Here is a 13,970-nt window from a genome sequence, read left to right on the forward strand (position 1 = left end):
TCAACTCCCACCAATATATATCCACAGCATGTTAAATAAAATCCCAAACACATACTGAAGGCAATGAAGAACTGCACCAGAACACTGGTTGTGGTCTTAAAGGGCTTCGCTACAGCATTAGCACTTCTAGGGCCAGGGGTTTCTACTCCCTGACCCACAAACCTCGCTCAGGCCAACAGCAATGCACACTCTTTTGTACAAAACTTGCTCTGGGATTCTGCAAAGGCAAAACCATAAAAAGAAAACCAAGTAATCAAGTTGCAATTCAGCAGACAGCGCGAAACCTTCCTCTGGGGCACCCAAGCCCCACCACGGAGCTGCGAGCTCCTACCCACAGCTGGAAGGGGAACAGAAACGTGGACAACGGGCAAATGTGCTGGTACTTGTGGCTGCTCTTAGCAAGGAGCAAGGATTTGGCAACTGCCTTTTGACTCTCTGCATCCATCCATTTCCCTCTCTTCCCAACTTCTAAAACGGCTTAATAATTTCTACTGTACTTAACACGATGAAGAGGCCTCAAAGCTACTGAGCTTTCGCAGAGGTGGGAGGGTGAGGAGAGACCTGTTGGATCCCACACTGAAGCAGCGCCTGCAGTGGGACGAGGCCCTTATTAGACACCAGAGAATACACACAAACTCTCACCCCTGACTCACCAATTCCTTCCTTTCTTTGTTCAACCACTCGGCTTTTAGAGCAACTTCATCCCCACAGCACAGCCAATGGTGTGCTCAGAAGGGGCAAACTATACATCTCCCTTTGGCATTAACATCCTACTCTGTCCCAAGGTCAAAATTCTTACCAGGTACTGGCTTTGCTTTGCCTTCCTTTCCTGAAGCCTCAGAGCTTTTTTTTGGAGGGGTTGGGTTGACGAAGACACCCATTGGAGCCCATTCCAGATACAACGGCACAGAATGAAACTGTAAAAAGAACATAGGAGAGCCATGAAGAGCAGCAGGCAAGGCCCGAAGGAAAAAACACGGCTCTCAGCTTTATTTTCCTCTCAACTCTGTAATGGAAAACAGCAGTGGAAAAGCTTAGCAACTCTTTCAGCTGGCTAAACCTTCTTCCACCAAAGGAGAGTCTGTATCCAGCTTCTCAAAGGATCACAGTCAACCATGTACTCCGCTCCTGCACTGCAAAAGGTGAAAGAAACCCTCTCCAGGCCACCGAGGCTCTTCTAGATGTGTCACAGCCCCCTCGTTCAGCTGTCCTATGTGGGTTGAGAGCCCTGCTCAGCCACTGCTGCACAGGATGCACCAGGCACCTCCTTAAATCCAAGGGTTAGAGTAACAGCAGTCTCCAGGATAACTCACTTCCCTCAAAAGTCTTCTGTGTTTCACTTTTGCAGCAAGTGCTCCTTTCTGCAGCTGCCCAAACAGTCAAAACCCACGCTCACCCTGGAGTAGGCCAGCCTCGTGAATGCCTGCTTGGCCTCCGTCGGCTCCAGGAACTCCACGATGGCCGTGACGGCTCCCTCCGGCAAGAGCACCCGGCCCAGGCTGCCGTGTTTGCCAAAGACGTCTTCCAGCTCTGCCACGCTGGTGCTGGCAGGGAGGTTCTTGACCAGGATCACTGTTTTACTCCGCTCAGCAGCAGCCTGCCACATTCCATGGGGGAAAAAGGGGGAGATTAGATTTAAAAAGCAAAACCTAGTATCTTACTGACTGAAGATTTCAGACTGAGCATGCCGTGCTCTCGCACTCTGTGTCACCCCTTCCCAGGATCCAAGAGGGCCAAGAGCCATTTAGAAAACACTCTCTATAAGAAGGGTTCACCATGAGGGTGGTGAGAGCCCGTCCCAGGTTGGCCAGAGAGGTGGTGGCTGAACCATCCCTGGAGACATCCCAGGCCAGGCTGGACGGGGCTCTGAGCAACCTGAGCTGGTGCAGATGTCCCTGCTCATGGCAGGGGTTGGAACAAGATGATCTTTTAAGGTTCATTCCAACCCAAACCATTCCATGATTCTGAGATTCACATCCTAGTATGATTCCTCCTGCTCCACAAATGTTTGTGCATGGAGGCTTCAGCTCCAGATCCACCCTGGTGTGGACACGGGACACCTCCTCTGTCTACAGCACACTGACCATCATACTATAAGCCATCACAACACATATTTCAACCATCCTGAAGGCAGCTGCATTTTCAAATGGACAGAAAATTTCCTAACCCACGTAAGGGTTCAATTCTGCCAGACACTAAGGAGTTAATTGCTAATTTCTAAGAGAGCTGAGGACACTAGGACTAGGCCATCACATAGAAGATACAGGTCCACATCGCTGCCTCCAGCTGAGCATCTCACCTGGCTGAAGGAATCCAGGCTGACTCCGTTTTCAATGAGGAACCGGCGAATTCCCTGGACCAGCTCGGTTTCTCCCAGAGTGACTCTCACCGCCACGCTGTCTTTACTCTCCTGCAGGCAAGATCAAGTGACAATGTGACAAAGCTAAAAAAGAGGGAAGCAAAGCGCCTGATCCAGTTAGATGCTGGGCACCTGCTGATCCCATAAGCACATGCAAAGGGAATTTGGCAGAGAGCATATAGGTAAAATGCTCCAGCTGCTCTGAAGCTTCTGGGAGTTTTGCTGTTGGAGTCAGAATGCTTCCCAAGGCAAAACGCAGTTTCCAGGAAGGATCTGAGCTTTAGGGTGCAAATTCCCAACAACTAGTTATGTAGAAATGCAAAATTCATGGGCAGGAGAGCTGGGAACGTGACTTTGTCTTCCAGTGACAAAGAGATTGTTAGGCTCAGATCCCACAGGGAGGCTACAGCACCACTGATCTCTCAGCCTGTGTGGTGTTTGTGGATACACAAAGGCTTCTGTTGCACAAAACCAGACAGGACCTTGGCACGAGGTAACCGTGCCACAAGTCCCACCCCAGCTGCTCAATAACCCAACTCACGTGATCCAGCACTTGGCTTTTGGAAGCATTGTACTTCTGAGCAATGGCATCAGCCACAGCATTTGTCCCCACAAACAGCGTGTTCCAGTTGTGAGAGCTGGAAAGAGAATGGAGAGTCAGGTTCAGAGTCATCCAGTTCATTTTTCCACTGGTGCCTCTCAACAGTCTTGGGTAAAAACAGCTTTGAATTCCACCAGAGTGAAGAGTTTGAGGGAAAGAAGGATGGAACAATCTTAGAGAAGGGACAGGATGATGGAAACACAACCAGAGCGCGAACAGAAAGGCAGCACTGGAGGCAGCTTCGCTCTGCTTCCCAGGAGGTCACTGCCCAGAGCTCTGCAGTTACAGCTGGAAGTTCATATCTTGGCTCACAGAAACACATGTTTTCTTCAACTGGTTTCCTAAAAGCACAAAGCCCATGCAAGGTGCATCCCTTTCCCTTCAAGTTAGAAAGGATCAGCCACTTCTTTCGAACTAATTGGTCACAGAGAAAGAAAAAAGTTCCTGTAAGTTTTAGAAATTCAGGTGTATAAGTAGAAGAGAAAGATCCAACTGATCTGAAACCACTGCCCTAAAGAATTACAGCTGACCAACTTTTATTAGACACCAGAGAAAAAGTCATACACAAAGCCATTCAAACCCATGTTTCTCTCAGTTTTTGCTGTTCACTGAACTACTAGAGCTACTTGGACAAAGGAATCAAGTAGATAAGAGAGAAAGCAAACAGCTGCACAACAAATGCTTATTTAGCGTCAGTAATCTATATCTACAGGCCCTACAAAGGCCGCATGTGCATTCCTGCCTCTTGGGCACTTGGAAGGTTGTGTTGTCTTGCTCCACTACAAGTCACCTCTGTACCTGGCACTGTTGGCTTTGTCCTTGGCGTCTTTCCGCTTTTTGTAGGAGGAAGACCCTTCTGCATCTGCACCTTCGAATTTTTTCTTTCTGATTGTGGATGGTAAAAGATGCATCATCCTACCCTAGAAGAAAGAAGGAAGAGGTCTGGTGGCTCTGAAATAACCCACAGAAGTCCATGACCTAAGCAGAGTGGAGGAAATTTTCTGGCACCTTTCCTAGTCGAGCAGTGTAAGTGGAAGGAGGGAACCTTCCCTCCCAAAGGAGACGTGACAGCAAGTCAGAGTAACCACACGCTGTGAGAGACTGAGCCTCAGATCTCTTTCTCCACCTCTAGCTCAGGTTTTCGTACCTGAGAGGCTGTTCAAACTAGGGTACTGTACCAAAGGCAACTCTGTTCCCATACTGTGAGGCAGAAGGACTCAACCTTTTCAGCAAAGCACAGAAGTAAACACTTGGTCACGTTTCTAACAGACATTCCCACCTGCTGCAGTCCAACAGCACAGGAAAACCACCCATCACCGTACCTGGAACACTTGCCCATCCAGTTCTGCGTAGGCCTTCACCGCGTGCTCAGGAATCATATAGGTGACGAAAGCAAACCCTTTAGGTTTCTTGGTCAGTCTGTCAATAGGGAAATGGATATCCGAGAGGGGTCCTGCAAACAGACAAGGCCCTTCTGTGAGATGTCCTCAGGTGGCGACCACACACTCTGAACTGGCACCTCCTGGCCAAAGCCAGGGAGAAGTAGTGCCAGGAAGCAGCTCTGAATATTGCAGAGGGTGTGCAGCACCCACCAGTCTGGGTGAGGAGCTACAGAACAACACGACAGGCCCAGAAAAAGCAACCCCAAGTTGACTTGCACACCATGTGGCAGTTCACAGGGCTTCGACACATGACACAAACCAGGCAAGCTCTGAGCAGCTGCATTTACTTTCAGTGAGGAATACAGATTTTGACAACCAACCTTCTCTCTCTGCCCAGGACACTCATGCTAAGAGAACCTTAAATTTGTGTAACTTTGAGCTGGAAAAGGGAAGCTTCAAGCTTCCACCTGACACGCCAAACATGAACGTGAATTTGGGATGTATCTCGGAGATTCACCTCCTACCTACAGTATCTAGAAATCCGAATGATCAGTATTTCATGCAGCAGGTGCTTTTGGTTCCCTTGTGAAAAGGGGCGAGGGCAGGTGCACACAGCAGTACATGCTTCATGCAAAGAAGCACAGAATCATTTAGGTTGGAAAAGACCCTCAAGATCATCAAGTCCAACTGTTATCCCAGCCCTGGCACTAGCCCATGTCCCTGAGAACCTCATCTCCGCGTCTGTTCAACCCCTCCAGGCATGGTGACTCCACTACTGTCCTGGGCAGCCTGTTCCAATGCCCGACAGCCCTTTGGGGAAGAAACTCTTCCTAATATCCAATCTAAACCTCCACAGAGCCAGCACCAGTGTCACAGCCAAGCAGCCACACACCAGAGAATAAAGATGATAGGATTCGGTCCATACTCAAGAGCTGTGGGACATGGAGCTTTGTCCATTCACAACCAGCAAGAAAATCTCTGTGTGCACAGAGGAAAACACGTAGACCTGCAAGTCCCAGAGCAAATACTTACCATACTTGGAAAAGACCTTCTCCAAGTCCTCCTCAGTGCTAGTAAAGGGAAGATTCCTGACAAAGAGTCTCCCTGATTCAGCCAGGTCCTCTTCTTCCTCATCATCCCTCATTATTCTTTGCCATGGCTGGTTATCAGGTTTGGCTGGAACAGTTTCTTTGGGGATATTCCTGCATCGGAATACCTCAATGCATCGGCCACCTAACCTCCAAACACACACAGAAGCAGGTTAGTTGTTTTCCAAGGCCATGGGCAAACAACATCGGTGCGTAAAGAGCCTGGGCTTACAGCAGTGACAGAAGCTTTGAGCAGAACTCTGCCTGATTTAAAATAAAGGGGGGAATGGGAGCTGCAAGACATAATCTTCATAAAAACCAAGATAACATTTGCTAGACAACCCTGCAGTTTCCCTTCTTTTCAGAGAGCTCCAGCCTTTCTGCCTGTGCCCACGCTATCCACAGGCTTCCAAGCAGATACTCTTATTCTGCATAAGATTTTTGCAAATATAATTCTAGTAGTTCCACTAAGGGCTAGGTCAAGCACAGGTTTCAAACACAGCCTTACAGAATCATTTGTACAAATCCCCTGTGCTATCCCAACTAAATTTAAACAATATAATTTTGAATTCGTTATTATAAAAACTACCATTTTTTTATTTTAAGAGCAAGATAGGCTTCAAGAACACAACAAAAAATCGAGGGCCAAAGAGCAAGACAGACACACAGCCACACAGCTCAGTCCCCTGCCAATTCTGTGCTGCTCTTGGTTTATCCTGTGTCAGCTGAGCAGGGGAAACCACCCCCACCATCTGCCTGGGAAAAACTGAAACAAGGGCAGATACTTCTGCAGGGAACACTCCAGCAGCTGAGCACCAGCCATCCACATCAGCCAGAGCAAGAGGGAACAAACAGCCCTTACCCAGGTATTCTTTTTTCCGCTTCAAGGCCCTTTGCATGTCTGCTTCACTCTTCAAGTCAACAAAGACATAACCTTGAAGGAAGGAAAGGTTCAACTGAGCATCATGTGGGGAACACACAACCACTAATTGGCTAATTAAGGGTGAATTGGGCTTTCTTTAATATAGATTCCTATAGATAAAGCATTCTGCTCCTATTAAAGTTTCAATCAGCCTGAAAATAGCCGTGGCAAACTGGAAAGCTGCCTTTTAAATGCTCGTTCTCTACATGCAAACCAGAGCGGCCCGATTTAACAGCTGAAGTAGGTTTTCACAGGAGTCTACAAGCGTAAAGAAAAAGGTTTTATACATCTGCTGGTAGGCAACAAAAGGAAAACAGCATAAAGCAAAGTTCCCTGCCAGCTTCATGCTTCTTCTGATGGGTGGTACCTCCAGGAGCTGCAGCAAAGGCTGCTCTACAGCCAATATGTACAAGTCAGCAAAGCCTCCGGGTGCTGCTGCAGTTATCCCAGAGGAAAAAAACTTCCCTTGGCTTGGGATGTTTAGGAACGTTCCGGAGGCAGATGAAAGAAAAGGCCCCTGCTGCTACTCCTGAGGGAGCACAGCAAACACATTCTGCCCTGCAGACAGCAAGTAGGGCAGATGAGCTGCAAAGTCACAGAAAGGTCTGTGAGAATCAGGACATGAGGCAGCGATTTGGAATTGCAGGTGGCAAGAGCAGAGGTGTGACTGAGAGGTCGTCTAACTCACAGAGCAACCCCCCTACCACATGCAGACATTACCTGAATTTTTCCCCCAGGCTTTTTTCCCTATCCGGATTGCCACCGGCTTCAGAGGAAAGAAGAATTCACGAATCTTTTGCTGGAGGAAGAATTGTTAATTGTTTAAATGAATTCTCAGATACAGGAAGCAGCACATTTCAGACTCAGGGTTTTTTATATACACTATAAAAATGCTACATGCAACATACAACATCCTTGCACAAAGCCAGTCCAAAAGTTTCCCCAGCCACGCATACAACCCTCAAAACAGCTCCATAAGTGAGGACAGAAACCTCTGCAAAAATGGTGCCAAACTGCACACTGAAAACATCCTTGAGTCTCCATTTCTGGCTCTGTAACAAAGCTTACCTCAGTGATGTTGGAGGGGACACCACGAAGCTTCACTGTGTATTGTGTGCTGGTTTCCACTGAGCTGCCTTGGTTCTGGACAGAAGGATAGAAAAAAAAAGGAAATAAAAGCTGAGTGAAAACCAGCAAGTCACAGCACAACGAGCTAGTCTTATCCACGAGCAGGAGGCTGAAAAGTGGGAGACGCTATCAAGAGATTCTCGCAGCCTAGGCAGGAGGTGCCAGGTGAGGGCATGAGGTTTGGCTGGGATAGTCAAACCCGGTCACTAAAATCCGAGTTCTGCAGAACAGCGTTTCCTGCAATGACGGACACAGGAGAAACAGAAAAGCCTCTGAAAAGGGCATTAATAGCACTTGTTAGGAAGCGTCCCCTTTTCTGCAGGGGTAAATTCAATCAGCACTAAGAGGAGATCCAGGAAACTTTTGTAACAGCTCCCACTCAGTGAGCCAAGACAGCAGGTACCTGGGGGTCCCACAGACCTTGGGCTTCCAGTTCACCCCTGGAGTGACTGACAGAAACACACATCCCATCAAGCTCCTGCTTTAGATAAGGCACAAGTCTAATTCAGCTTTACCTCTAGCGCAGACTCTTTTGTCTTCTTCTGCACTGGCACCTCTTGGTGTGTTTGCTGGGCTTTTGGCTTCCCCCTTTTCCCCGTGTGGGTACCATTGGTTTCTGCAATGCCCGAATCCTCCTCGCTCTCACTTTCCCCCTCCTCACTGTCTGTTTCATCCTCTGTACTGGATGAGGAGGAAGAATCCTTCACCACTTTCGATTTCAGGTAGTCCATATCCGAGAGGTCTTTGCTGGTAGCTGCCTTCTTCCCTCCTTTCTTTGCTGTCAGAGAGAACATAGAAGTTTTTTTCACACAGATGCTGCTGCTCTATCCCAGCCAGGTTTTACCTGAGAACTAACACAATCATAAGAAACATCTTCCTCTCCTCTACACCTTCCACGTGAAGAAAAGGCTTGAGAATAGCAAAGCAATTTTATCTCAGCACTTCCAGACTGACAGTCTGAATCACTGTTTTTCAAAGCAACAGTTCGTGTATAAAACAAATCAGAAAGGAGCTTGAGGAACTCCATGGCAAAGTATTTTGTCTCCACTTTAACTAAATACTTCAAGCAGACCCCATAGAAGGTTTCTGAGCATTCAGTTTAGTTTTGCTGGACAAAGGAGAGAAGAAGCTGTTTCTCCAAAACACTCCATCCAACAAAGATCAACCAATCACACCTACATTTCAGTTACCCAAAGAGAGATGAAGAACAGGAGGGAAAGCACTATTCACTCCAACAGAGCAGCATAAAGAAATACCACATAGGGAGGGAGAAAGGCTCCAAAACCACATTCATCTCTTCTGCAGGGACATGGGATTCTAAGAAGACATGCACCAGACCGCAGCCCAGATTTCTCAAGTCTTCCAAGTTAATCCATTACTCCATGAGATACAGTTTTCCTTTCAGGCTCCAAGATATTGAACTCTGTCCAGTCCCATCAGCTCAAGGATACATCAGCATTTCCAGAAATATGCACCAAGGTCAGAGCAGGCAAGTTCACAGACATCAGCTACAGGTTACTAAACAAACAGAAACGACATCCAGCTCTGGAAATCCTGGAGATGAAAGCAGCAGAAGACCAGGAGAGCACTGAAGGAAAAGATGCAGATGTTTGCCCTATTACTCTTCCCTAGACACAGACTTAAGGACCCAGGGGAAAGCAGAAATGCTGTCTCCTTAATACCAGAAGCTGCATTTCCCACATTTCCTCAAATCTAGAAAAACATCCATGGATCCACAGCACACAGAACAAGTCTCATGTGTGAGAAACCACTTTCCCAATTACACCGTCTCCATTTGGAGGCAGGACGCCGAGTTAGGTCCCATCAACACATCTGCTCCCACATTCCCTGAGACAAAGACACACGACGGATGATTGACCCTTTTGGTACCTTTAGTGCCCTCCTTATCTTCAGGGGGTTCATTCCCGTCCTCCTCCTCATCACTCAGCTCCTCAGACTCATCCGAGTCAAAGTTGAGATAATCATCTGCCACCTTGGATTTCCCCTTCTTGGGCTTCTCTGCCAAAGTGTCATTAGCCCAAGTGGCCACCTGAGACCGTTTCTGATGAACCACCAAGAACTCCTGGAATGTTTTATCTTCTTCCAGCTGTTAAATAAATCAATCAATCAGTCAAGACGTGAGGACAGACATGGGAGAGCTAGTAGTGTGTTTGAATTCAAAGACTTAATCTCACTTCTAGTATTATATATATATATATATATATATATACAAAAAAAAAAAAAATCACTAAGAGGGGAGTCCCCTTTATACTCACAAGGTGAGCATTTAAACAACTAAAGTCTTCTCAAGATCTCTCAGTCCTACTACTTTTTTGTAATTGATGTTTAGAAAGCACTTAAAAAAAAAAATCTAAAAGGAAAAAATGTAGAAATCAACCTAACAACAATCACGTATGGTTAAAAACCAGAATTGTTCAAACAGGGTTGTCCTGAATGCAGCGTGTGCTCACACAGGAGTAAATGACAATTAAAAAAAATCAGTCCCCAGAACTGGGATCATTAAAATAATGTTTTTTTACAGCAGAATTGGACTGTCATGGAGTTGGTGAAATCATACATCTTGCTGAATTAGCAAGAGTTACTCAGCACTTACTCTTAAAAAAAAAAGCTAGTAAGAATGTAGGGGTTGCAATTTAACCTCAACTCACCTGCTTTAAGTTTTCTGTTGGATCTTTCTTCTTTTTATCCTAGGATTTAAAAAAAAAAAAAAAAAAGCATTTTCAGAAAGGATTATAAGAAGCACAGCCAAGATAATTTCTCAGGTAACTTAACGCTACAGGGAACACAGATCCTAAGGCAAAAAACATCAGAACCAGGACTCCAACACCCACTGTCCCAGCTGCTCTGTCCCCTTCCCCAAACACTGGGCCACTCTTCTCTCTTCCAAGTCCCCAACACACACTAGAGCCTCAAAGAAACAAGCCAGACTCACTTTCTTTGTGCCTGTAGGAGCTGCACTTCTCACAGGTTTCTCGGGCTGTTTTTCTGAGGCAGGAGCCTTCTGAGAGTGCTTACTCCAGGCTTTGGGTTTTGAAGGGTCACCAAAAGCCTTGCATAACTCCACCTGAAAATAATCAATCAGATCTTTAATAAAACATACATTCTAGAGTCTGGTTCTGTAACTGCTGGATAAGCCTCATTCAGAAATAAGTCTTAATAACCCTGACGGGATGGAGGGTGCATATGCAGGGGAAGAACAGGCAACTCCGTTCAGATGTTCATTTTAAAAACACAGGGCTACATGTTCAGTGCACATGGGGAACAGTTTGCTGTGCTCATTTAAGCACAATCAAACAAGATATCCTGCTTATCATGAACCATCCTCTGTCCAGAGCACCAAGATGAATTGACTTTACATGAAAGATGACCTCATGTTCAAAAGTTCAGAGTATGACAGCTCAAAACCTGGCATTGCTGTTCTGACCAGCACCAAAATCGCTGCCAGCACACAAACACAGCCCAGCTGAACCCAGTATTTGCTTGAGACTCCAGCAACAAGGCCCAGTCTCAGGTTTTACTGTTTTGCTGCACAGGACTTAATCTCCAGGCTTTCTCAGCCCCCGGCTGTTCACCCCTAAGACTACAAAAATGATGAACTTTCTTAAGAATCTAAAGAAGATATTTTTAAAGATGAACTCACTGTGATTCTGGAAGTGTCTATGAAACTTCTGTTGAAGTGGTTCAGTGCCATTTGAGCTTCATCTTCAGACTTGTAACCAATGAAGCCAAATTTCCGGAACTTGCCATCTTTGGTGAACTTTAAGCAACAATCAGTCAGCGTGCCAAAGGCGGCAAACAGCTTCCGAAAGCGCTCTTCCTTCATCTGGGAAATGAGAAATGACAAGAGGAGGGCAAATCAGCAATGCAATGACAGATTTTTGGGTCCAAAACAAAATATTTGCTATCAGAGGGTTTCCAAAGTGCTGTAGGAATCGCACTGTGTTGTGGCAACACCGATTAAAAAGAAAAAACACAAAACACACAGAATCACAGACTGGTTGGGTTGCAGGGACCTCTGTAGATCCCCCAGTCCAACCCCTGCTCACGCAGGGTCACCAGAGCAGATCACACAGGTGGGTCCAGGCGAGTTTGAATGTCTCAGAGAAGGAGACTCCACACCCGCTCTGGGCAGCCTGGGCCAGGCTCTGGCACCTCAAAGGAAAGAAGTTTCTGCTCATATTCACATGGAACCTCCTGTGTTTCAGCCTGTGCCTGTCACCCCTCATCCTATTGTTGGGTACCACTGAAAGGAGTCTGGTCCCATCCCCTTAATGTCACCCTGGAAATATTTATCAGATCCCTCTCAGCTTCACTTCTCCAGCTCTCCCAGCCTCTCCTCACACATCAGCTACCAAACCACTGCACCTCCAGGAATCCACTACACCCACAGCTCTCTCTGCAATGCCCCCACAGCTAAAGGCTGCACCAGCTCCAGCAGAGCCCCAGGCCCCACAGCATTGGTTTCCCACAGTCCAGCCCCCAGTTCAACCACAGGGACAGTGACACCTTCCCAGGGGATGCAGATGGCAGCAAAACAGCACAGTGAACACCCTCACTCAGCTCCTGGAGAACTAGAGGGGGGCAGCGGCCACAAGCTCCGGTCCCCCACCCTGGGGGTCTGCACTCCCACCCCGGGGCACCTCCCCAGCTGCTGCCCTGCACTCTGCCTCCCCACCAGGGCAACTCCCTGACCCCTCCTGGGGCACCCCCTGCCTGGGGCCCCCCACCACCCTGCTCCAAAGGTGCCTCCCCGCTCTCCCACAAGGACCCAGCACACCTTCTCTCCTAAGTGTCCCCTTCCCTGGCCACCCCACCACATCTTCCTCCCTCACCGCGAACCGAACACCCTCTCTCCCAGAGAACCTCCCTCCTCACCATCGTCCCCACGGCACCGAGGGCCCCCTCCCTTCCGAGGCCTCTCGCTGCCCACGGGCCCCCAGCGTGTCCCCTCACACCCAGCTCTAGGCCCGGAAGGCCCCTTCTAGCCCGCACTCGCCGCAACCGTGTGGCGGGCTCACCCCGTTGGGGAGGTTCTTCACGATGAGCCGCGACATGGCGGTGACAGAAACCGGAGTGGCGACAGAAACTGGAGTAGCGACAGAAACTGGATCGGCCCGGCCGCACTCAGCACCGCACACGCCGGCCCGCGGGCGCCGCCATCTTCCCGTCGGGTCACGTGAGCGAGGCGCCGCACCGCGCAGGCGCCAGGGGCGGGTTCCGGGTCTTGGCAACGGGCCCCTAGCAACGGGCCCGTAGCAACGGGCCGGGCCTGGCCCGAGCGGAGGAGCCTGGGGCACAACCGGGAGCAGCAAGGGGGCAGGGACCGGGCAGACTGTGCGTCCCCCTCGCAGAGGGGACCCCGCTGCCCCTCCTCGGGTTCCTGCGGGGTCTGCCGCCACAGCCGCCCGGCCCGGCCGCGCTGCTCCGCGGGGCCGGAGGAGGGAGCCCGGCGCCCGCCGCTGCCCGCTCCGCGCTGAGCAGCCCCGACCCGGAGCAAAACCCCGCGGGGGCTACCGAGGAGTTGGGTTTAGCGCGGGGTGAAGCCGCAGGTGCCCCGCCGCCCTGCTCAGGCAGCAGGGAAGGGGAACGGGACTGAGCAAAAGAAGCTTTTCTCCACAGAACAGCTAAAAACACCCTAGCCACGGGATGTTGTGTTGTAGAAGCTCCCGTGGACAAAAGTGGCCAAAAAATCCTAGGGGAAAAATCCCTTGAGGGTTATTAAACACTGAGGGTCCTCTCCCACCTGAGAATCCCGTGCCAGAGGGGACAATGTACTTTGGGAAAGCGGGGCTGTTCGCCAAGCACCCCCCCTTGCTCACAGCCCTGCACTCATGTCCTACACAAGAGGCAGCGAACCGAGCCTGAAATCTGTTTTCACACCGTTATCCCCAGAGGAAGGTGCTCAGGACAGCCCTCAATAGTTTTTCACCCCAGCTTGGCTGCAAATCCAGTTTACCCCAGCACTGGTGCCTCCCCTGCCCAGCCCAGGGGAGGAGAGCTAGGGCAATGTCCCCCATTCCAAGGGACTTCATCGAGTGTCACGGCACCAGGGACCCAGCTCCAGCCCCCCCTGCCCTCTGCTCCTGCCTCGTCCTTGGCCACCCGTCAGGCCTGTCACTTGGGATCAAGGCTGGCACTGACAGGGCCACACACCATCACTAACACAAACAGACTTTGTCCTTGTCACTCCTGTCCTCTCCAAGACACTTGCCCTCCTCTCTCCTTCCTTCCCCATCTCCTCCTCACCTGCTGCTCGCAGCCAGCAGCAGTTCCAGCTCCTGCTCAGACAGCACCATCCTTGCCTCCTAACTGGTGCTGCTGGGATGAAGATGTCCCCTTGCCAGAGCAAATCATTCTGCTCTCGGTGGGTCCTCACCTCCAACCACAGCTTCACCTGGGGCTGCAATTTCCCTCCTACCTACCTCCTGTAATTTGGGTTGATTTTCCCCAGGTGAGAGCACTTGGCTGC

General features: G+C 49.4%; 1 protein-coding gene across 2 annotated transcripts in view; it reads right to left on the minus strand.

Moving 5' to 3' along the window:
- Positions 1 to 12,649, minus strand: part of RBM19 (RNA binding motif protein 19) — a 62,686-nt gene extending 50,037 nt beyond the window's left edge. For both annotated transcript variants that reach the window (XR_013922989.1, XM_080355579.1), the window contains exons 1-16: positions 12,520 to 12,649; positions 11,142 to 11,324; positions 10,434 to 10,565; positions 10,150 to 10,188; positions 9,371 to 9,587; positions 7,996 to 8,258; positions 7,421 to 7,495; positions 7,073 to 7,151; positions 6,293 to 6,364; positions 5,375 to 5,575; positions 4,283 to 4,413; positions 3,759 to 3,880; positions 2,901 to 2,997; positions 2,300 to 2,410; positions 1,397 to 1,597; positions 800 to 917 (exon numbers count right to left, since the gene is read on the minus strand). Coding sequence is in view for 1 of the 2 variants with exons in the window: in XM_080355579.1 (XP_080211705.1) it covers positions 800 to 917; positions 1,397 to 1,597; positions 2,300 to 2,410; positions 2,901 to 2,997; positions 3,759 to 3,880; positions 4,283 to 4,413; positions 5,375 to 5,575; positions 6,293 to 6,364; positions 7,073 to 7,151; positions 7,421 to 7,495; positions 7,996 to 8,258; positions 9,371 to 9,587; positions 10,150 to 10,188; positions 10,434 to 10,565; positions 11,142 to 11,324; positions 12,520 to 12,555 (2,077 nt within the window). In the remaining variant the exon portion in view is untranslated. The remainder of the gene's footprint in view (positions 1 to 799; positions 918 to 1,396; positions 1,598 to 2,299; positions 2,411 to 2,900; positions 2,998 to 3,758; positions 3,881 to 4,282; positions 4,414 to 5,374; positions 5,576 to 6,292; positions 6,365 to 7,072; positions 7,152 to 7,420; positions 7,496 to 7,995; positions 8,259 to 9,370; positions 9,588 to 10,149; positions 10,189 to 10,433; positions 10,566 to 11,141; positions 11,325 to 12,519) is intronic.
- Between the last annotated feature and the right edge of the window lie 1,321 nt (positions 12,650 to 13,970).

Source organism: Nesoenas mayeri, assembly GCF_963082525.1.
Source record: "Nesoenas mayeri genome assembly, chromosome: 17".
Taxonomy (NCBI): domain Eukaryota; kingdom Metazoa; phylum Chordata; class Aves; order Columbiformes; family Columbidae; genus Nesoenas; species Nesoenas mayeri.